The sequence below is a fragment of the Pristiophorus japonicus genome, chromosome 3 (assembly GCF_044704955.1).
Source record: "Pristiophorus japonicus isolate sPriJap1 chromosome 3, sPriJap1.hap1, whole genome shotgun sequence".
Taxonomy (NCBI): Eukaryota; Metazoa; Chordata; class Chondrichthyes; family Pristiophoridae; genus Pristiophorus; species Pristiophorus japonicus.
In genome coordinates, this window is record NC_091979.1 from 206,461,028 (window position 1) to 206,486,139 (window position 25,112).

Sequence of the window (25,112 nt, forward strand, 5' to 3'; positions counted from 1 at the left end):
TGGCCCTCCCCTGCTGCTAACCACAGTTCTGTTGCTTTGTGCTTACACATGATGAGCCAGAAGCGCAGCAGCCTGCCTGTGAGCCATCTGCATCGAACAACGAGGGAGATGAGGAGGAAGGGGGCGAAAGTCTTGCGACAGAGAGGGACCTTCCATCAGCTGCACAGAGTGGGGACACCACCTCGGTGAAAGATACGCCATTCCTGGGCTTTGAAGAGCCTGAGGTTCCTGGCCTCAGTGGCCTGCAGCAATGCCCAGTGCAAGGGTAAGCTCGGGGGCCAGCTCTCCAGAGGGTGAATTGGCCCTTGAGTCCTGCTCAGAGACACTCATATATGGACCTGGACTTGGAGGCTATGTGGAGAGAGTCCATGATAATGCACCGCGAGCTTATGGGTGCATTGGAAAGGGTCCTGCAGAGCATGGATGCACATGCTCTGAGGTTGGTGGAGGCCACCTCGAGCATTGCCCGTGCCTCTCAGCAGCCCATCGAGCCCATCCTTGACCGGCTCCAGAGGAAGATGGGTTCAACAAGTGACAGTGGAGTCCCAGAGGTGACATGTCGAGGTACAAGTGTTGCACCCGGTAAACCGTGAGGGGGTAAGGCCTCCTGTCCAAACGTCCACGGGGTCTCCTCAGTAGTGGGCTGAAATGGCCAACAGCCCTTCTATCTTGACGCCGCCTAACAAGAGCAGGGTAGAAGGCGACGTTGGCATGATAGTCATGCACCGATTTAATTCTCAAAGTCAAGTTGCTGTAAGGTCAGATAAATCTGCCACTGCAAAATAAGAGGTTCACGCAATATGCTGTCGAAACGTTGGTCTCCGATTAATCTGGTTGCTCCTCCCTTCAAATAGACGCCTGGTTTCAGCATGTTCAGTGGCGGACGCTAACTGAGGTGGACACACCTAATTTTGCACGCGGGGCACTAGCGGATCATTGCACGTGTACTGACATCATGATCTGACTGAAGTCAGACGGCAAGGCATTTGCGCCACTGGTAAATCTGAACCAAATTTCCCGGCGGGATGCTACAACCTGTGCGGCAAGCCATTCAAGACGGATTAACGCCCCTCTGGGGCGGTAGACAACCCAATTTCTCGCCCTATGACTTTAACATTTTCATAATTAGTTAATATGGCTGTGCTTTCCAAAGACCATTTAAAATTTCTCAGAACCGAGCACATTTTCTTACCTTTTAATGTCATTAATGAGTCTGTTCTTTTCTTGTGCCACACGCTTATGATGCATCCTATGAAAATCACGTTCTTTCCTAAGTTTTATTAATGTTTCACCAGCTGTACTGTCGATACAAAAAATTGGCATGTTTTAATTGTTGCTAGGACAACAGGAATATTTCATACACATGTTTCGACATAAAATAATTTCTGCATTTTCAGATAACATTAAATTATTTACTACATACTTGGTTGTTGTCTTGCAGTTCTCCAGATCTTTCTTCAAATTTTTCACCTCGTTCTCCAACAGCTGGTTCTGAGTATACACATCAGGAACAAATCCCACATCCTGCAATGTCAGTGAGCCTCTTTGCAGCAGTTCATACCTGATATGACAAAATGTTAAATGTATGGTTTCAAGTAGAAATCTTATTGAAATCTTATATGATTCACTGATAATTATTAAAATGAGAAAAAAAAACTGTGGCAGTTTTAAATCTTATGACATGATGTGGAGGGTAAAGCGAAAAAGACAATTTGGAATGAGGGAGTAAAGATATTAAAGGATAATCTGAATTGTTCTTAAATGAATACAAGAAGTATAAGGAATAAATGGGTCAGCTAGCACATGGGAAGGAAATAGATGTTGCAGGAGTGAATGAAATTTAGTTGTAATCTAATGATGATTAAGGAGTTAACTTGCAGGATTAACTTGCAGTGCACCAATGCAGCCTTCAGCTGCCTGAGGAAAATAGTGTTTGAAGACCAGGCCCTCAAAACTGCCACCAAGCTCATGGTCTGCAGGGCTGTAGTAATACTCGCCCTCCTGTATGGCTCAGAGATGTGGACAGTAGACACCTCAAGTCGCTGGAGAAACATAGAAACATAGAAAATAGGTGCAGGAGTGGGCCATTCGGATCTTCGAGCCTGCACCACCATTCAATAAGATTGGCTGATCATTCCCTCAGTACCCCTTTCCTGCTTTCTCTCCGTACCCCTTGATCCCTTTAGCCGTAAGGGCCATATCTAACTCCCTCTTGAATATATCCAATGAATTGGTATCAACTCTCTGCAGTGGGGAATTCCACAGGTTAACCACTCTCTGAGTGAAGAAGTTTCTCCTCATCTCAGTCCTAAATGGCCTACCCCTTATCCTAAGACTATGTCTCCTGGTTCTGGACTTCCCCATCATCGGGAACATTGTTCCCGCATCTAACCTGTCCAGTCCCGTCAGAATCGTCTAAGTTTTTATGAGATCCCCTCTCATCCTTCTAAACTTCAGTGTATAAAGACCCAGTTGATCCAGTCTCTCCTCATATGCCATTCTGGGAATCAATCTGGTGAACCTTCGCTGCACTCCCTCAATAGCAAGAATGTCCTTCCTCAGATTAGGAGACCAAAACTGAACACAATATTCCAAGTGAGGCCTCACCAAAGCCCTGTACAACTGCAGTAAGGCTTCCCTGCTCCTGTACTCAAATCCCCTAGCTGTGAAGGCCAACTTACCATTTGCCTTCTTCACTGCCTGTTGTACCTGCATTCCAACTTTCAATGACTGATGAACCATGACACCCAGGTCTCGTTGCACCTCCCTCTTTCCTAATCTGCCGCCATTCAGATAATATTCTGCCTTCGTGTTTTTGCCCCCAAAGTGGATAACCTCACATTTATCCACATTATACTGCATCTGCCATGCATTGGCCCACTCACCTAACCAAGTCACCATGCATCCTTTTAGCATACTCCTCACAGCTCACACCGCCACCCAGTTTAGTGTCATCTGCAAACTTGGAGATATTACACTCAATGCCATCATCTAAATCATTAATGAATATTGTAAAGAGCTGGGGTCCCAGCACTGAGCCCTGCGGCACTCCATTAGACACTGCCTGCCATTCTGAAAAGGACCCATTTATCCCAAAACTCTGCTTCCTGTCTGCCAACCAGTTCTCTATCCACGTCAGTACATTACCCCCAATACCATGTGCTTTGATTTTGCACACCAATCTTGTGTGGGACCTTGTCAAAAGCCTTTTGAAAGTCCAAATACACCACATCTACTGGTTCTCCCTTGTCCACTCTGCTAGTTACATCCTCAAAAAATTCTAGAAGATTTGTCAAGCATGATTTCCATTTCATAAATCCATGCTGACTTGGAGCAATCCTGTCACTGCTTTCCAAATGCGCTGCTATTTCATCTTTAATAATTGATTCCAACATTTTCCCCACTACTGATGTCAGGCTAACTGGTCGATAATTACTCGTTTTCTCTCTCCCTCCTTTTTTTAAATAGTGGTGTTACATTAGTTACCCTCCAGTCCATAGGAACTGATCCAGAGTCGATAGACTATTGGAAAATGATCACCAATGCATCCACTATTTCTATGGCCACTTCCTTAAGTACGCTGGGATGCAGACTATCAGGCCCCGGGGATTTATCGGCCTTCAATCCCATCAATTTCCCTAACACAATTTCCCGCTTTATAAGGATATCCTTCAGTTCCTCCTTCTCACTAGACCTTCGGTCCCATACTATTTCCGGAAGGTTATTTGTGTCTTCCTTCGTGAAAACAGAACCAACGTATTTGTTTAACTGGTCTGCCATTTCTTTGTTCCCCATTATAAATTCACCTGAATCTGACTGCAAGGGACTACGTTTGTTTCCACTAATCTTTTCTCTTCACATATCTATAGAAGCTTTTGCAGTCAGTTTTTATGTTCCCAGTAAGCTTCCTCTCATACTCTATTTTCCTCCTCCTAATTAAACCCTTTGTCCTTCTCTGCTGTATTGCAAAATTCTCTCAGTCCTCAGGTTTGCTGCTTTTTCTGGCCAATTTATATGCCTCTTCCTTGGATTTAACACTATCCTTAATTTCCCTCGTTAGCCACGGTTGAGCCACATTTCCCATTTTATTTTTACTCCAGACAGGGATGTACAATTGTTGAAGTTCATCCATGTGATCTTTAAATGTTTGCCATTGCCTATCCACCGTCAACCCTTTAAGTATCACACGCCAGTCTATTCTAGCCAATTCACATCTCATACCATTGAAGTTACCTTTCCCCAAAGTTCAGGACCCTAGTCTCTGAATTAACTGTGTCACTCTCCATCGTAATAAAGAATTCTACCATATTATGGTCACTCTTCCCCAAGGGGTCTCGCACAACAAGATTGTTAATTAGTCCTTTCTCATTACACATCACCCAGTCTAGGATGGCTAGCCCTTTAGTTGGTTCCTCGACATATTGGTCAAGAAAACCATCCCTAATACACTTCAGGAAATCTTCCTCCACCGCATTGCTACCAGTTTGGTTAGCCCAGTCAATATGTAGATTAAAATCGCCCATGACAACTGCTGTACCTTTATTGCACGCATCCCTAATTTCTTGTTTGATGCTGTCACCAATCTTACTCCTACTGTTTGGTGGTCTGTACACAACTCCCACAAGCGTTTTCTGCCCTTTGGTATTCCGTAGCTCCACCCATACAGATTCCACATCATCCAATGTCCTACCTTACTATTGCATTAATTTCCTCTTTAACCTCTTTTCCTTTCTGTCCATCCTTCCTAAATGTTGAATACCCCTGGATGTTGAGTTCCCAGCCTTGGTCACCCTGGAGCCATGTCTCAGTGATGTCAATTACATCATATCCGTTAACTGCTATCTGCGCAGTTAATTCGTCCACCTTATTCCGAAATACTTCTCGCATTGAGGCACAGAGCCTTCAGGCTTGTCTTTTTAACACCCTTTGCCCCTTTCGGATCTAGTGTGACCCTTTTTGCTTTTTGACTTGGGTTTCTCTGCCCTCCACTTTTACTTTTCTTCTTTCTATCTTTTGCTTCTGTCCCCTTTCTACTTCCCTGCATAGGTTTCCATCCCCCTGCCATATTAGTTTAACACCTCCTCAACACTAGCAAACACTCCCCCTAGGACATTGGTTCCGGTCCTGCCCAGGTGCAGACCGTCCGGTTTGTACTGCTCCCACCTCTCCCAGAACCAGTTCCAATGTCCCAGGAATTTGAATCCCTCCCTTCTGCACCACTCCTCAAGCCACATATTCATCTGAGCTATCCTGCGATTCCTACTCTGACTAGCATGTGGCACTGATAGCAATCCTGAGATTACTACTTTTAAGGTCCTACTTTGTAATTTAGTCCCGAGCTCCCTAAGTTCGTCTTGTAGGACCTCATCCCATTTTTTACCGATATAGTTGGTACCTATATGCACCACGACAACTGGCTGTTTACCCTCCCCCTTTAAAATGTCCTGCACCAGCTCCGAGACATCCTTGACCCTTGCATCAGGGAGGCAACATACTATCCTGGAGTCTCGCTGCGGCTGCAGAAACGTTTATCTATTCCTCTTACAATAGAAACCCCTATCACTATAGCTCTCCCACTCTTTTTGCTGCCCTCCTGTGCAGCAGAGCCACCCACGGTGCCATGGTCTTGGCTGCTGCTGCCCTCCCCTGATGAATCATCCCCCTCAACAGTACCCAAAGCAGTGTATCTGTTTTGCAGGGGGATGACCGCAGGGGACCCCTGCACTACCTTTCTTCCACTGCTCTTCCTGTTGGTCACCCATCCCCTACCACCAACAATGCCTCCACAAGATCCTACAAATCCTCTGGGAGGACAGACGCACCAACATTAGCATCCTCAACCAGGCCAACACCCGCAGCATTGAAGCACCAACCACACTTGTTCAGCTCCGCTGGGCAGGCCACATCGTTCGCATGCCAGACACGAGACTCTCAAAGCAAGCGCTCTACTCAGAACTCCTTCATGGCAAACGAGCCAAAGGTGGTCAGAGGAATCGTTACAGGGACACTCTCAAAGCCTACCTGAAAAAGTGCAACATCCCCACTGACACCTAGGAGTCCCTGGCCAAAGACTGCCCTAAGTGGAGGAAGTGCATCTGGGAAGGCGCTGAGCACCTCGAGTCTCATCGCCGAGAGCATGCAGAAATCAAGCGCAGGCAGCGGAAAGAGCGTGCGTCAAACCTGTCACACCCACCCTTTCCCTCAACGACTATCTGTCCCACCTGTGGCAGGGACTGTGGTTCTCGTATTGGACTGTTCAGCCACCTAAGGACTCATTTTAAGAGTGGAAGCAAGTCTTCTTCAATTCCGAGGGACTGCCTATGATGATGATGATTTGCATTTAAGAAGGGACCAGGAAGGTAAGACAGCAGGTGAGGTGGAATTATTTGTTGGAGAGGGATTAGTCACAACAGAGTTGAATGCTGGAAGTGGTACTAAATCTCTTTGGATAAAATTAAAAAGGACAGTGAGAGGTTAATGCTAGTAATAGGAATATGTTACACACCACTAAATAACCATAGCGAGGCTAATAAGAATTTTCTGGGAGATGCTGATCCAAATGAGTCTTCAGTAGTAATCCTAGGTAATTTCAATCTTCCGTGTATTGACTGAAGTGCATATTAGAGACAGTATGAACAGGAATTTATTGAAATTGTGAGGGATTCATTTCTAAAACAGTACATTAAGGAACCCATAAGGGTTAATGCAATCTTGGATTTAATTCCAATGAATGAGGGGGAAACAATAACCAAAGTAGAAATATGGTAATGTTTGGGATCTAGTGACTATATGTTCTGACCTTCAGGGTAGACAAGAGGATAGAGAACAAAAAGGAAGGCAATTATAAAGCTAAATTTTAAAACAAGCTCATTTTAAGGATATGAAACAATGCATGGGAATGGTATAGGGAGTTGTCAAGAGGACCCCTGGTAGCAGCTGTGAAGTGGCAGAATGTATTATGCAGAGGAGTCAAGCATGTAGTAAATGCAGAGTGGTTTTATTGGGGGATTTTAACTTCCATATCGATTTAGATAAGCAGACGAGCTCATGTGGCGAATTTCTTGTATATATTCACAATAGTTTTCTGCAACAATATGTCCTAGAACCAACAAGGGGGCAGGCCAAATTAGATTTAATAATGAGTAATGAGCCAGATTTAGTTAACTAACAGTGTTTAGCTAACAGTGTGTGAACATTTAGGCCTGAATTTTCCCTGCCTGGGCGATGTCGGTGGTGGGTCGTGACTCCGCTGCTGGCTCCATCCTGCTCTTGAAAATGCATTTACGCTAATGGGACTTGTTAAGCCTGCCCAGCGCATATCCCAGCCCAATTAGAAGTGGATCTGGTGACGTCATTCATGACACGTCATCAGCCGATTTCCTTAAAGGAACCATGGCCAACTTTCTTTTGACATTTGTGCTGTCAGTGTTCTATAGCACTGAAGTGCTGCAAACACTGACAATCACTGCACAGAGGTGCAGGGCTGCACCCAGGTTCTCCCATGACTCCCTCCATATGCTTATGGAGGGAGTCACAGCATGCGGTATGTCCTCTTCCCTGCCGATGGGCGGAAGTGACCTCCCCAGGAGAACAAAACAGCCTGGATGCACTTTGCAGAGGAGGACACAAGCAGGGATTTTGTCAGGAGGACCCGAGTGCAGTGGCGCAAACCTGTTAATGATCTCATTAGATCACAAAACATTAGTACAAAGTCACACACAACCTCATCCTGCTGTGCCTCTAATCACATCCCCATCACTTTGCCTTCCCTACTCTACTCCTGCACATCCTTACTCACATCAACTTATCTTGCACCTCCACCCATCCTTCTCTATCTACATTAACACATCGCCTTCTCACTAGCCACCCCTCACACTCACCCTCATCCTGGTGCACTCATACCAACTAACAACACACAAGGATACTCACTTGGGTGTTTTAGTCAATGTTCATGTAAAGTTTCTGTTAACGTGCTGTCAAACATTGAAACCTTTATTTTCAACACTTTCCGTTTTTGGACAGATTTGTGTGCACCTTTGGAAGCGGTTTAGTGAGTTGCAGTGAATGGTGAGACATAATGGTAACCCCGCAATGGTGGTGAGTGTGAAAGGAATGGCTTGGGCATGGTAGGGATGCTTTATGGTGTTGGTGTGGGGTGGTGCCAACCTGTGGCAGGCAGGCTGTACAGCGTCAAGTGGTAAATCTGGCTATGGTGAGTTCATCCCAGGCCTCCCTGATAGCAATATAGTCAGTTGCTGATGCGTGGAGAAGGTTGATGGTGTTGTTGATGCTGCTGGTGTTGGGGCTGATCATGATGGGATTCTGAGGACCAAAGGGAGACAGCATAAAGGGCACCCATGTTGATGGAATAGATGGCAAGTGAAATAGAGATGACAGAAGCATTGTCAATGGTGAGAGAGTTCTTCCAATGAGGCAAGAGTGGATTGAAATTGGAAAGCCTGCAGAATCTGTGCTGGAAATGAACTGAGAAACAGCTTATGGCTGAGGAAAATGATGAACCATCAGGTGTGAGCTTTTACTGTACATTTGAAGCTGTCAAGTAATCATCTGGAGCAATGGCCATTCACCTCCCGCCACAGGTTCACAGACGTGGCCCCCGAGCAGCGTGAACTCCGTGGGCGAGCAGTAAAAGTTAAAAGGTAAGGTTAAAATCCTTATTAAGGGTCTGTCAACAACCGAATAATAGGTTTAATTGGGTCTCCTGCCTCTGCAGGTTGGGTCGGAGATCACACACATGGCTGTGGGAAAGGCACGTTGTAGTGGGTTGACAGCGGGGTCGCGACTCGCTGTCAAAAGAATATAAAATTTCCCACCCGACCCACCACCGATCCCACGGATAATTCCGGCCCAAGTTTAGCTAACAGTGCGTGAACATTTATCTAATACTGACCATAATATGACTGAGTTCAATGTTGTGTTCGAAAGGGAGAAACGCAAAACAGCTATTAAGATTCTAGATTTAGGTAAGGCAGACTTCAATTGGATGAAACATGGACCCACGGTAAACTGGACACATTTGTTAATGAGTAAAACAACAGAAGATCAGTGCGAGGTGCTCAAAAAACAATTTAACATGACATAGAATCAGTTTATACCCCTAAGGGGCAAACGCTCTCCTTGCCAAAAAAAACAGCCATGGATGTCTAAAGAGATAACGCACAACATAAAACTAAAAGAAAAAGCGAAAACTAGCCCATATCCCGGCAACTGGGAGAGATACAAAGAACAGCAGAGGGTAACAAAACAGATAGCAAGACCTACAAAAAGGGAGTATGAAAATAAATCTGCAAGGGATATCAAAATTAGTACAAAAAAACTTTTAAAATTATATTGAGAAAAAGTGGTTGGTTAAGGGCAATGTAGGCCCCTTAAAAACTGATAATGTTGATATTATAAATGTAAATAAGAAAATGGAGGACATGCTAAACAATTTAGTATTTACGGTAGAGGAAGAGGATAGCATGACTTGCCAAGGAAACTAATATTGAATCAGGAACAGGGACTCACCAAAATTAACGCAAGCAAATCAACAGTAATGACGAAAATAATGGGACTAAAGAATGACGAATGCCAGGACCAGATGGTTTACATCCCAGGATTTTAAATAGAAGTAGGCGAGATGCCCTAACTATGATCATTCAAAGCTTTCTCGATTCATGAACCATTCCTTTAAATTGGAAAATTGCATGTCAGTCCACTATTTAAGAAAGGTAAGAGAGGGAAACCAGGAAATTATAAACCAGTTAGCACAATATCTGTTGTCAGGAAATTACTAGGGCTAGATTTTCGGGTTTTAGCAATTTTACCCGTTTTCAGGCGATAAACGTGGCAAAAAAATGTTTTAACCGCTGGGTTACCATTACCGCCAGAGCTCGCAAATTTTGGCAAATGGTGAAGATCATTAGCAATAGCGATAACGCCAGCGTTGCGTAACAGAATTTGTGCGCGGAGCCGAAATTTGCAATCCAGAAAAACAAATCGGATCTTCTGCACATGCGCAAATTTTTTTTTGCTTTTTTTCTTTCTCCTTCCCGTGCTTCTGGTCAGCTGTCGATCACAAATGCTAATGCAGGCAAGGAGCGCCCACGCATGCGCAGTACACTCAGGGTTGAATCAACCATTTTTAAATTTGATTCCCGATGGAAGGAGATGGTAACAGGCAGAGAGCCAGAAAGTTCAGCAGTGAGGCAAACAAGCCACTTGTCAGTACTGTTGAAAGAACATGGGCAGAATTGAACAGGAGGGGTGTAAGTAGACACCTCCCAGTGGTTTTTCGAAAAATTTGGACCAGCCTAGCTGAGGAGGTCTCCTATGTCGACGCCGAAAGAACGTAAGAAATAGGAATAGGAGTAGGCCAGAGTAGGCCCTGGAGCCTGCTCTGCCATTCAATAAGATCATGGCTGATCTGATCATGGACTCAGCGCCACTTCCTTGCCCGCTCCCCATAACTCCTTATCATTTAAGAAACTGTCTATTTCTGTCTTAAATTTATTCAATGTCCCAGCTTCCAAAGCTCTCTGAGGCAGCGAATTCCACAGATTTACAACCTTCAGAGAAGAAATTTCTCCTCATCTGTTTTAAATGGGCGGTCCCTTATTCTAAGATCATGCCAACTAGTTCCAGTCACCCCCATCAGTGGAAACATCCTCCCTGTATCCACCTTGTCAAGCCCCCTCATAATCTTATGCATTTTGATAAGATCACCTCTCATTCTTCTGAATTCCAATGAGTAAAGGCCCAACCTACTCAACCTTTCCTCATAAGTTAACCCCCTCATCCCTGGAATCAACCTAGTGAACCTTCTCTGAACTGCCTCCAAAGCAAGTATATCCTTTCGTAAATATGGAAACCAAAACTGCACGCAGTATTCCAGGTGTGGCCTCACCAATACCTTGTATAGCTGTAGCAAGACTTCCCTGCTTTTATACTCCATCCCCTTTGCATTAAAGGCCAAGATTCCATTGGCCTTCCTGATCACTTGCTGTTCCTGCATACTATCCTTTTGTGTTTCATGCACAAGTACCCCCAGGTCCCGCTGTACTGCGGCACTTTGCAATCTTTCTCCATTTAAATAATAACTTGCTCTTTGATTTTTTTCTGCCAAAGTGCATGACCTCACACTCTCCAACATTATACTCCATCTGCTAAATTTTTGCCCACTTAGCCTGTCTATGTCCTTTTGCAGATTTTTTGTGTCCTCCTCACACATTGCTTTTCCTCCCATCTTTGTATCGTCAGCAAACCTGGCTACGTTACACTCAGTCCCTTCTTCCAAATTGTTAATATAGATTGTAAATAGTTGGGGTCCCAGCACTGATCCCTGCGGCACTCCACGAGTTACTGGTTGCCAACCAGAGAATGAAATATTTATGCTGACTCTCTGTTCTCTGTTAGCCAATCCTCTATCCATGCGAATATATTATCCCCAACCCCGTGAACTTTTATCTTGTGCAGTAACCTTTTATGTGGCACCTTGTCAAATGCCATCCGAAGGGCCCACACAAAGTGCTGCAAGAGGTTTAATGACCATTGCAGGGTTGTTAGAGTAAGTAATATTTTTATTGATGCACTCCTTCATTACTTAAATTATAAATCTGACACACTATTTGTTCTCATGTTGTTACTTTGGTAGGCTTAGTGATGCACTCTATTAGCCATGAATGATCTTTACATTATTCAGATTGTTTTTGGAGCTCTTAAAAGATGTTTCTGCACTTTGATGTCTTCCTCATGAACCACATGCAACTTCCAGGGCCATTAAACAGAGGGCTGTATTAAATGCACACAGTATGGTATAAGTGCTTTGGTGGCTATCTGTGTGTGCCACAAGAGATGATCCCACTGGTAACCATTCCCAGTGTCATCTTTGCAGGGAAAGATGTCCCACAACCGCCGGGAGCAGCAGCGGACAGGCGGTGGTCCACACTGAAGCATGCTTTTGACAGACATTAAGGAACGAGTGGTCAGTGTGATCGGTGCCTCAGGAGCGCAACTGTCTGTGGGGGTGCTGACCCCCCGTTCGATAGTGACGGCAAGTCCTGCATACTCCCCGGGATGGGTTGGGGCAATGTGATGTCGTGTCTGTGGACCAGGTTTGGGGCAATGTGATGTAGTGTCTATGGACCAGGGTTGGGGCAATGTGATGTAGTGTCTGTGGACTACATATAATGGAGTAGCGGCGGCCCTTCAAATGAGCCTGTGCTATGTGACCTTACTCATGTCACCCTGCCCCCTCCCCTACTGCTAACCACTTGTCTGTTGTTTTCTATTTCCAGATGAGGAGTCGCATGTGCCAAATCCTTCAATGGAAGCCTCCACCTCAGGCTGTCATGTGGAGGGTGGGGGGGGGGGGGGTAGAGGAGGAGGAGGAGGAGGAGGAGGAGGAGGAGGATGATGAGGAAGAGGAAGAGTTGAAGAACAGGAGCGGACGGAGCAGCCTACTTTGGGGTGGGGGGGGTGGTGGGGGGGTGATGCACTAGACACCTCTTATACCACCAGTCAATACCTCGTCCAAGGATGAAACATTCCTGGGCTTTGAGCCATCCGAGGCCCCGAGTACTAGCGCAGCAACGCACTCCCGGGGCTGAATCCCATATGTCATCTCTCTGGAGGACGAGTCGGCAAAGCCGGTCTGCTGACAGACAGGCGGACACACAACTGGACATGGTGGGACTGTCCAGGGACAGCGTCCAGCTCACCCTATAGCTCCTTGAGGTATTGGGTAGGATTCCCACAAGCATCGCGACACCATCTGCGACCATGACAGAGGACGGGTGCAGACTGTTCATGCGAGCCACGAAACCTGCGAGGATGTCTATGCCGACTCGCAATTGATGGCCTCCATCTGTGACACTGCAGTCTTCAGTATCACACCCAGACCCACATCATCCGTGAATGGCGACACCGAGCAAGAGCTTGCCACTCAGAAGCCAGGCCTTCCATACCCCGAGCTTCTCCATTGTCTCTCCCCCCAATACAGCAGGCTGCCTTGCTGCACGAACTCTTGGTGCCAACTTGGGTAGGGTCATGACGCGAGGGAGGTGGGTTAGGGTGACGGGGGGGATGGGTGAAGAGCTGGAGGTAAAAGACGTTCGGTGCAGGGGTTGTTGTTTTGTTGTTATTTTATAAAAGTTGGACAAGTTTTGAAATTCTGTTCAAGTTCAAATTTCATTTAAGTTTCAAAATTATGTTTAACAAGTTTACAATGTTTATTAAATTATTCTGTTCACCTTAATCATTCCTGTGTAGTGTCTCATTTGCAGAATAAGAGTGGGAATAGTCAACATGGTGGGATAGTGGCCAGGCAACGGTCAAATGTGCCTTTCACTCTTCAAGCAAAGCGTTGAATTATGAGCTGATGATGTAACGCTTTTGCAGTGGTGAAAGCTCCATGAGGCCTCCCCTGTGGTGTTGGTGGTGGGGGCATGGGTTCTGGTACACTCATAAAAAAGGATGAAACTGAGTACTGTGATCAATGAGCAAATGTGACCTTAGTTCCTTTAATAAGACTCCAGAAGGTACCTCATGGGTGGCTTGCTTATATACTGTGCTCCCAAGGGATGCTGGGATCCCTTGGGGCTCCAACAGGTAGGCCCTCTGGTGGTCAGGTGTCATGCAAATTACACAGGATTAAATAAATTACATCAGTCCCCCGTGAAATCACAGTACACGTGTTTACAAGGTGAGACGATCTGGGGCTTTACGTTCCCTTGTTGATCATCTCGGTACAAATGCAGATGTGGGTGGGTTGGTCAGTTCTTCACTGGGCTGTTGGGCAGCCGGCCTTGTCGGGCTGCTGGTGATGATGAGTTCGGCATTGTGGTCAACCATGATGTCAGTTGCCACTTGTGTGTCTGTTGGAGGGTCAAAGTTGGTGGTGTGCTCTTCGGGTTGTTCGTAGCTGTTGGTGAACTCCAATTTGTTTTGGTCCAAATGTTTTCTGTTGACCAATTTGACCTGAAACACCCTACTCCCCTCTTTGGCTGTGACCGTGCCAGCGAGCCATTTGGGACCATTTCCATAATTGAGCACAAACACGATATTGAGATCAATGATCCCGTGTGACAAATTTGCGCAATCATGGTACACACCTTGTTGAAGGCGTTTGCCCTCCACGTGATCATGAAGATCAGGATGGACAAGAGAGAGCCTTGTTTTGGGCGCCCTTTTCATGAGTAATTTGGCTGAGGGAACCCCGGTGAGTGAGTGGGGTCTGGTGCGGTAGCTGAGCAGCACTCGGGACAGCCGGGTCTGCAGGGAGCCTTCTGACACACGTTTCAAGCTTTGCTTGAGGGTCAGAACTGTCCATTCTGCCTGGCTGCTGGATGCGGGCTTGAACGGAGTAGATGTGATGTGTTTGATCCCGTTTGCGTGTCATGAATGCCTTGAATTCAGCACTGGTGAAGCACAGCCAATTGTCACTGACTAGGGCATCATGCAAGCCGTGCGTGGCAAACATGGTTCGTGGGCTTTCAATAGTGGCCGTGGATGTGCTTACTCATATTATTGCACGTTCAATCCATTTTGAGTAAGCGATCACGACGACTAAAAACATTTTGCCTAAAAATAGGCCCACATAGTCCACGTGAATCCTCGACCACGGTTTGGAGGGCCACGACCACAAACTTAGCGGTGTCTCTCTGGGTGCATTGCTCAGCTGAGAGCAAGTGTTGCACTGGCGCATGCATGACTCTAAGCCGGGCCACCACACATGGGCTGGGGCTATGGTTTTCATCATTACTGTTGTGTATCTATAAAGCATGCACTCCCATGTTCCGCCACCAGGGAGCTCATCCCCTGAAGTTCCAAGGGATCCCAGCATCCCTTGGAAGCACTGTATATAAGCCGGCCCCGAAGGCCTGTTGCTCGCTCTGGAGTGTCTTATTAAAGACTGAGGTCACTGTTACTTCAACCTCCCAGTGTGCATCTCATCTGTGTTAGGAACACAATAACTGGCGAAGAGAATACGAATCCAACGCAAAGATGCAGGAAACTGTGGGCATCCTGGAGAAGTTCTCGGAGGGGGAGGACTGGGAAGCCTATGTCGAACGGCTAGACCAGTACTTGGTAGCCGACGAGCTGGACGGAGAAGGAAGCGCTGCAAAAAGGAAAGCGGTCCTCCTCACAGTCTGCGGGGCACCGATCTACAGCCTCAGGAAGAATCTTCTGGCTCTGGTGAATCCCACAGAGGAGTTATGTACACTGGTTCGGGAGCATCTTACCCGAGGGAGAGTGTGCTGATGGCGAGGTATTGGTTCTACACGTGCCAGCGATCTGAAGGTCAGGAATTGGCAAGCTACGTCGCCGAGCTAAGGCGACTTGCAGGACAATGTGAGTTTGATGGCTACCTGGAGCAAATGCTCAGAGACTTTTTGTACTGGGCACTGGCCACGAGACCATCCTACGAAAACTTTTGACTGTAGAGACACCAACCCTCAGTAAGGCCATTTCGATAGCACAGGTGTTTATGTCCACCAGTGATAACACCAAACAAATCTCTCAGCACACAAGTGCTAGCAATGTTCATGAATTAACTGGAACTGTGTTTGCGAGCAGAAATGTACAAGGCAGAACCCACGAGTCTGCAACTGCCAGCAGGCCTCAGGTGACCCAGATAACTCAGAGTCCACAACAAAGGATGAATGCAAGGCAATTCACACTTGTTAGCGTTATGGAGGCTTCCATTCAGCCTATTCATGCTGCTTCAAAGGGTATGTTTGCAAGAGCTGTGGAACACTGGGGTACCTCCAACGAGCTTGCAAACGAGCTGCAAGTTCTGCAAAACCTGGTAACCACCACGTGGCAGAGGAAGATCGGTCCATGGTGGATCAAAGCAATTTCGAGCCTCAGAGAGAGGAGGCAGATGCTGAAGTACATGGGTGCACACATTTGACAAAATGTCCACCAATAATGCTAAACGTAAAACTGAATGGCTTCCCGTAGCCATGGAACTGGATACTGGCGCTAGCCAATCCATCATGAGTAAAAAGATGTTTAAGAGACTGTGGTGCAACAAGGCATTCAGACCAGTCCTGAGCCCCATCCACACGAAACTGAGAACAGACACCAAAGAGCTTATCACTGTCCTGGGCAGCACCATGGTCAAGATCACCTACGAGGGCACGGTGCATGAACTGCCACTCGGGATTGTCCCGGGTGATGGCCCCACTGCTTAGAAGGAGCTGGCTGGGCAAAACCCGCTGGAACTGGGATGACATCCAAGCGCTATCACATGTCGATGAGGCCTTATGTATCCAGGTTCTTAACAAATTTCCTTCCCTTTTTGAGCCAGGCATTGTAACTTTTCCGGGGCGAAGGTGCGGATCCACTTGCATGAAGCACAACCCATTCACCATATGGCGCGAGCCGCACCTCACATGATGAGGGAGAGAGTGGAAATTGAGCTGGACAGGCTGCAACGCGAGGGCATCATCTCACCAGTGGAATTCAGCCCGATTGTTCCAGTACCCAAAAGTGATGGCACGGTCAGGATTTGCGGCGATTATAAAGTAACTATCAATCGTTTCTCACTACAGGACCAATACCCACTACCTAAGACAGGCGACCTATTTGCGACGCTGGAGGAGGCAAGACGTTCACAAAGCTCAACCTGACTTCGGCCTACATGGCGTAAGAGCTGGAGGAGTCTTCGAAGGGCCTCACCTGCATCAACACGCACAAGGGACTGTTCATCTACAACAGTTGCCCGTTTGGAATTCGGTCGGCTGCAGCAATCTTCCAGAGAAACATGGAGAGCCTACTCAAGTCGGTACCACACACTGTGGTCTTTCAGGGTGACATATTGGTCACGGGTCGGGACACCGCCGAGCACCTACAAAACCTGGAGGAGGTCCTCCAGCGACTGGATCGCGTAGGGCTGCGGCTGAAGAGGTTGAAATGCGTCTTCATGGCAACAGAAGTGAAGTTTTTGGGGAGAAAGATCGCGGCAGATTGCATTCGGCCCACAGACGTCAAGACAGAGGCTATCAGGAACTCGCCCAAGCCACAGGACGTCACGGAGCTGCAGTTGTTCCTGGGACGACTCAACTATTTTGGGAACTTCCTACCGGGGTTAAGCACCCTCTTAGAGCCCCTATATGTGTTATTGCGCAAAGGTGAGAACTGGGTATGGGGAAAAAAACAAGTAATTACTTTTGAGAAAGCCAGGAACATTTTATGCTCCAACAAGCTGCTTGTATTGTATAACCCGTGTAAAAGACTTGTGCTAGCATGTGACGCATCATCGTACAGAGTCGGGTGTGTATTACAACAAGCCAACGTTGCGGGGAAGTTGCAACCTGTCGCCTATGCTTCCAGGAGCTTGTCTAAGGCCGAGAGGGCCGACAGCATGATTCAGAAAGAGGCATTAGAGTGTGTGTTCGGGGTAAAGAAAATGCATCAGTACCTGGTTGGCCTCAAATGTGAGCTGGAAACCGATCACAAGCCCCTCACATCCCTGTTCGCTGAAAACAAGGGGATAAATACGAATGCCTCAGCCCGCATACAAAGGTGGGCACTCGTGCTATCAGTGTATAGCTATACCATCCGCCACAGGTCAGGCAGCGAGAACTGTGCGGATGCTCTCAGTCGGCTACCATTGCCACCACGGGGGTGGAAATGGCGCAGCCCGCAGACTTGTTGATGGTCATGGAAGCGTTTGAAAATGATAAATCACCTGTCACGGCCCGCCAAATTAGTACTTGGACCAGCCAAGATCCTCTGCTGTCCCTGGTAAAAAAAAAACTGTGTACTGCATGGGAGCTGGGCCAACATCCCCGTTGAAATGCATGAGCTAATCAAGCCGTTCCAGTGGCGAAAGGATGAACTGTCCATTTAGGCAGACTGCCTGTTGTGGGGTAACCACATAGTGCTACCCAAAAAGAGCAGGGAGACATTCATCTCGATTCTCCACAGCACACACCCGGGTATAGTAATGATGAAAGCGATAGCCAGATCCCACGTGTGGTGGCCCGGTATCGACTCTGACTTCGAGTCCTGTGTACGGCAATGCAGCATATGTGCTCAGTTGAGCAACGCGCCCAGAGAGGCACCACTAAGTTTGTGGTCCTGGCCCTCCAGACCATGGTCGAGGATCCATGTCAACTATGCGGGCCCTTTTCTCGGTAAAATGTTCCTGGTGGTGGTGGATGCTTTTTCAAAATGGATAGAATGTGAAATAATGTCGGGAAGCACCGCCACCGCCACCATTGAAAGCCTGAGGGCCATGTTTGCCACCTACTGACATACTGGTCAGTGACAATGGGCTATGTTTCACCAGTGCCGAATTTAAAGAATTCATGACCCGCAATGGGATCAAACATGTCACCTCGGCCCCGTTTAAAAGAGCCTCCAATGGGCAGGCAGAGCGGGCAGTACAAACCATCAAACAGAGCCTTAAACAAGTCAAAGAAGGCTCACTCCAAACCCGCCTGTCCCAAGTATTGCTTAGTTACCGCACGAGACCCCACTCGCTCACAGGGATGCCCCCGGCTGAGCTACTCATGAAAAGGACACTTAAAACCAGACTCTCGCTGGTTCATCCCAACCTGCATGATCAGGTAGAGAGCAGGCGGCAGCAACAGAATGTAAATGATGGTGACGCCACTGTGTCACAGGAAATTGATCTGAATGACCCTGTGTATGTGCTGAACTATGGACATGGTCCCAAGTGGATCGCAGGCACAGTGATAGCTTAAAAAGGGAATAGGGTGTTTGTAGTCAAACTAGACAATGGACAAATTTGCAGAAAGCACCTGGACCAAACGAGGCTGCGGTTCACAGACTGCCCTGAACAACCCACAGCAGACACCACCTTTTTCGAGCCCACAACACCCACCCAAAGGATCAACGACAGACTAGGAAATTGAACCCATCACCCCCAACAGCCAGCAAGGCCAGGCTCACCTAGCAGCCCTGCAGGGCCAACAACACGCCAGCCCAGCAAGGGCACAGCCAACACACCAGAACAGACATTTGTACCGAGGTGATCCACCAGGGAAAGAAAGGCTCCCGACCGCCTCACCTTGTAAATAGTTTTCACTTTGACTTTGGGGGAGAGCGGGGGGAGTGATGTTGTGTATCTGTAAAGCATGCACTCCCATGTTCTGCCACCAGGGAGCTCATCCCCTGAAATCCCAAGGGATCCCAGCATCCCTTAGGAGCACTGTATATAAGTCGGCCCCTAAGGCCTGTTCCTCACTCTAAAGTGTCTTATTAAAGACTGAGGTTGCTGTTACTTTAACCTCCCTGTGTGCAGCCTCATCTGTGCTAGGAACACAATAATTGTCACATCTAATGACATTAGAACTAAAATATGTTGATATAATCCCATTTTCAAAGAGGTTTACAGAATTGAATTATACCTTATGGCCGATATTAGGCAAATCTGCAAAACTACAGAAAATTAATTGCCTCCAACACCAGTGAATTGTAATACTGCATTAGATTTATTTTAGTTATGTTGAAAACCAAATAGAAATCTGGATATAGACAACAAGGAGAAATTACCACTGCATCCAACTTACAAATTAGCCTGTGAATGAGACTTATATAGGCTACACATGTAATTTTAAAAAGGGACATGATAAAATGGGAAGAAAGCAGCTCAAAGTTAACATTGTGCAGATTTTGCATATACATAATAAACCCATTTTTACCATTCAGTTTGAAAACAGTCAAGCGTTTTCATCATTCCCATTTTGATAAGAAAGTTTCTTAGAAAATCATCAACTACTTCTGGCCTTTGGGACACTGGATGCTCCGAAATGAAAACACCTTCCTGGGCCTGGAAAAAAGAAAATTTTTATATCAGACAATTAGACATCTACATGAAGAACTTAATCTAAATACTGAACTTTATAAATCTAATCATGGCATCAGGTCAAACACTAGTAAGAAAAGCTCCTGCTGGTTAACACCTACCACCCTCCCTCAGCTGATGAATCAGTACTCCTCCATATTCAGAACACCACTTGGAAGAAGCACTGACAATAGCAAGGGCATAGAATTTACTCTGGTTAAGGGATTTCAGTATCCATCACCAAGAGTGGCTCAGTAGCACCACTCCTGATGGAGCTGGCTTAGTCTTGAAGTACTTAACTGCCAGACTGGGGTGCTGCAGGTGGTGAGAGAACCAACATGAGGGAAAAACCTACTTGACCCCATCCTCACAAATCTACGTGGTGCAGATGCATATGACCATGACAGTATTGGTAGGAATGACAGTCCTTGTGGAGACGAAATCCTGTCTTCACGCTGAGGACACCCTCCACCATGTCGTATGTGACACTACCACCATGGTAAATGGGAGAGATTCAGAATCTAGCAGCTCAAAACTGGGCATCCATGAGGCACTGTGGGCCATCAGCAGCAGCGAATTGTATTCCACCACAATCTGTAACCTCACGGCCTGACATTTCCCTCACTCTACCATTAGCATCAAGCCAGGGGATCAGCCCTGGTTCAATGAAGAGTGTAGAAGAGCATGCCAGGAGCAGCACTAGGTGTACCTAAAAATGAGATGCCAACCTGCAATGTTGCCGTTTGAAGCTCCCGCACAGGCCGCTTGCTGCTATATCAATGGAAAAACAGCGCATGTGCGGAAGTTTAAATGGGCCGCGCAGACCCTTAAAAAATAATTACAGGGAACATTGCCAACCTGGGGAAACTGTAACACAGGACATGTATGATAAACAGCGGAAACAGCATGCTAAAAACAGAGCCGAGTGATCCCACAACCAACGGATGAGATCAAAGCTCTGCAGTCCTGTCACATCCAGTCATGAATGGTGGTGCACAACTAAACAACTCACCGGAGAAGGAGGCTCCATGAACATCACTATCCTTAATGATGGTGAAGCCCAGTGTGTGAGCACAAAAGACAAGGCTGAAGTTCTCGCAATCACCTTCAGCCAGAAGTGCTGATGGATGCTCCAGCTGGGCCTCCTCCTGAGATCCCCACCATCTCAGATGCCAGTCTTCAGCCAATTTGAGGCACTCCGCATGTCATCAAGAAACAGCTGACAACATCCTGGCTGTCATGCTGAAGACTTGTGCCCCAGAACTAACCGCACCTCAAGTTAAGAGTATGATGGAATACTCTCCACTGGGTAAGTACAACTCCAAGAACACTCAAGAAGTGCAACATCATCCAGGACAAAGCAACCCACTTGATCGGCACCCCATCCACCATCTCACGGGGCTGCAGTCTGTACTTCAGCAACGTGTCAAGGCTTCTTGGACAGCACCTCCAAAACCTGTGACATCTACCATCTAGGACACTAAAGGTAGTTACTCAGACTGATGGGAGGTGGGATGTAGTGTTCCACAGGGGTCAGTTCTGGGACGAATGCTGTTCACCATTTACATAAATGATTTAGACTCGGGAATCACAAATACAATATCAAAATTTGCAGATGACACCAGAGTATCTGCGCATATACAAGATTTGCACGTGTACAGTTGTTAAAACTTCTTTACCCAGCGAGTAGTTAGAATGTGGAACTCTCTACCACAAGGGAAGAGGCACCCAGGGTCTCACAGGCAACACTCCAGCTTTGTGCAGGGGGTCAACTCTGCTAGAGCGGCCCTCTACCCACAGGGGCCAGGAGGCTCTCTGAAAGAACAATGTGGAACTGCATCACCAAAGCCATCACTGCCAGCTGTGTCACCCCGACCATCTGGCTCCAGTGCCCAAAGAAGCTTCAGGACCTCAGACCGCTGGTCAAGCTCAGTGAATGCATCTTCAAAGGCCATCTCCTATCATCTGCAACACTAGCCTCACACACTAATCAATGCACAAGTCTCTCCTCCTCCCCCCCTCCACCCTGCCAATCATGCAACTACCAATAATCTGTACCAAACACAAGGAACACCTCCTATTCCTAGCTTGTGGGAGCTTACTGTACGCAAATTGGCTGCGAGTTTCTCACATTACAAAAGTGACTGCATTCCAAAAGTACTTCATTGGCTGTAAAGCACTTTGAGACGTCCAGTAGTCGTGAAAGGCACTATATTTCTTTGATGGTTTCCATGTTAGTAGTACGTCATCCATCAACATCCTTGACCTAACTATTTCAACTGACATCACATGAAAGTCCTATATGTCCATTGCTAAAGCTTCCTCCAAGTTACTTCATTTTCCATTTCATGCCAAACACTTTTTCCCCTTAAAAACACATAACTCTATGGTCCAAGGCCAGTTTTGGAATGCTGCTTCAATTTCTGGCAAGGCTCTTCCAGCACCCCTTGCACACCCCTGGAAGACACCAGAAAATGCTTGTTGTCAGGCAAGCAAAGTCTCTGTCAACTCCAGCCATCAAAAATATTCATTCATGGGATGTGGGCATCGCTGGCAAGGCCAGAATTTATTGCTCATCCCTAATTGCCCTCCAGAAGGTGGCGGTGAACTGCCTTCTTGCACTGCTGCAGTCCGTGTGGTGAAGTTACTCCCACAGTGCTGTTAGGAAGGGAGTTCCAGGATTTTGACCCAGTGACAATGAAGGAACGGCAATATACTTCCAAGTCAGGATGGTGTGTGACTTGGAAGGGAATTTGGAGGTGGTGGTGTTCCCATGCACCTGCTGCTCTTGTCCTTCTAGGTGGGAGAGGTTTTGGGTTTGGGAAGTGCTGTCGAAGAATCCTTGGTGAGTTGCTGCAGCACATCTTGTAGATGGTACACATTGCAGTCACTGTACGCCGGTGGTGGAGGGAGTGAATGTTTAAGGTGGAGGATGGGGTGCCAATCAAGCGGGCTGCTTTGTCCTGGATGGTGTAAATTTCTGAGTGTTGTTGGAGCTGCACTCATCCAGGCAAGTAGAGAGCATTGTATCACACTACTGACTTGTGCCTTGTAGATGATGGAAAAGCTTTGGGGAGTCAGGAGATGAGGCACTTGCCACAGAATACACAGCCTTTGAACCGCACTTGTTGTCACAGTATTTATATGGCTGGTCCAGTAAAGTTTCTAGTCAACGGTGACCCCCAAGATGTTAATGGTGGGGGATTCGGCAATGGTAATTCTGTTGAATGTCAAGGGGCGGTGGTTAGATTCTTGCATGTTGGAGATAGTCATTGCCTGGCACTTGTGTGGCACGAATGTTACTTACTACTTATCAGCCCAAGCTTGAATGTCATCCAGGTCTTGCTGCATGCGGGCATGGACTGCTTCATTATCTGAGGCGTTGCGAATGGCACTGAACACTGTGCAGTCATCAGTGAATATCCCCACTTCTGACCTTATGGTGGGGGGGATCGTCACTAATGAAGCAACTGAAGATGGTTGGACCAAGGACACTGCCCTAAGGAACTCCTGCAGTGACGCCCTGGGGCTGTGATGATTGACCTCCAACCACCACAAGCATCTTCCTTTGTGCTAGGTATGACTCCAGCCAGTGGAGAGTTTTCCCGCTGATTCCCATTGACTTCAGTTTTACTAGGGCCCCTTGATGCCACACTTGGTCAAATGCTGTCTTGATGTCAAGGGCAGTTACTCTCACCTCACCTCTAAAATTCAGTTCTTTTGTCCATATTTGGATCAAGGCTGTAATGAGGTCTAGAGCAGAGTGGTCCTGATGGATCCCAAACTGAGCATTGGTGAGTAGGTCATTGTTGAGTAAGTGCCACTTGATAGCACTGTCACTTTGCTGATGATTGAGAGTAGACTGATGGGGTGGTAATTGGCCAAATTGGATTTTTCTTGCTTTTCATGGACAGGAAAAATCTGGGCAATTTTCCACATTTTTGAATAGATGCCAAATGTAATGGAACAGCTTGGCCAGAGTTGTGGCTAGTTCTGAAGCACAAAACTTCAGCACGACAGCCCACAGCCTCTGCTGTATCCAGTGCGCTCAGCAGTTTCCTGATATCACGTGGAGTGAATCAAATTAGCTGATGACTGCCTTGTGATGGTAGGGACCTCTAGAGGAGGCCAATATAGATCATCCACTCGGCACATCTGGCCGACGATGGAGATATTCATGGAGCCTCCTCCTCCCATTAATTGTTCAATAGTCCACCACCATTCACGACTGGATGTGGCAAGACTGCAGAGCTTTGATTTAATCGGTTGATTGTGGGATTGTTTAGCTCTGTTCATAGCATGCTGCTTCCATTTTTTAGCATGCAAGTAGTGTTGCAGCTTCCCCAGGTTGGCACCTCATTTTTAGGTACACCTTGTACTGCTCCTGGCATGCTCTTCTACACTCCTCATTGAACCAGGATTGGTTCCCTGGCTTGATGGTAATGTAGAGTGAGGGAAATGCCGTGCCATGAGGTTACAGATTGTGGTGCAATACAATTCTGCTGCTGCTGATAGTCCACAGCGTCTCACGGATGCCCAGTTTTGAGCTGCTAGATTTGTAATGAATCTATCCCATTTAATGCTGTGGTAGTGCCACACAACACGATGGAGGGTGTCCTCAGTATGAAGACTGGACTTCGTCTCCACACTGACTGTGCGATGGTCACTGCTACCAATGCCGTCATGGACAGATGCATCTGCGACAGATAGATTGTTGAGGACGAGGTCAAGTAGGTTTTTAACTTCGTGTTGGTTCTCTCATCACTTGTTGCAGGCCCAGTCTGGCAGCTATGACCTTCAGCTCTGGAATTCCCTGCCTAAATCTCTCTACCTCACTTTCCTCCTTCAAGACTAACCTTTAAACCTATCTCTTTGACCAAGCTTTTGATCACCTACCATAATTTCTCCTTCTGTGGCACGGTTTCAAATTTTTTGTCTCAATACTCCTGTGAAGCGCCTTGGGACATTTCACTATGTCAAATATGCTATATAAATGCAAGTTGTTGTTGTTGTGCTCTGTCCACTTTCACAATTCTGCTGCATACCAAGTCCTCCAGTAATGAAGGGTGCAATAATTATGAGCCATTGATTGGTACAAGAAACAAAGTTGGGAGGAAGGGGAAATAGTAAATCTCTACCCTGCCACCCGTTGTGGCCTGCTCGTCACTTTTGACAGACACTCATTCCCCAAAGTGAAGCCTTCTATTTTCAGAAAGATGGTTTGCTCCTTGGTTGAGGAAGGCCTAATTAAGCCTTGCCTATTTAATTATCAGGATGATTTGTAAGCTTGTTG

General features: G+C 46.9%; 1 protein-coding gene across 1 annotated transcript in view; it reads right to left on the minus strand.

Annotated features, from left to right (window-relative positions):
- The window catches only part of LOC139260081 (sperm-associated antigen 16 protein), a 1,616,547-nt gene that overhangs the window by 1,522,355 nt on the left and 69,080 nt on the right, over positions 1–25,112 (minus strand). The window contains exons 4-6 of the mRNA XM_070876216.1: positions 19,677–19,804; positions 1,424–1,561; positions 1,193–1,300 (exon numbers count right to left, since the gene is read on the minus strand). Of these exons, the coding sequence (XP_070732317.1) occupies positions 1,193–1,300; positions 1,424–1,561; positions 19,677–19,804 (374 nt within the window). The remainder of the gene's footprint in view (positions 1–1,192; positions 1,301–1,423; positions 1,562–19,676; positions 19,805–25,112) is intronic.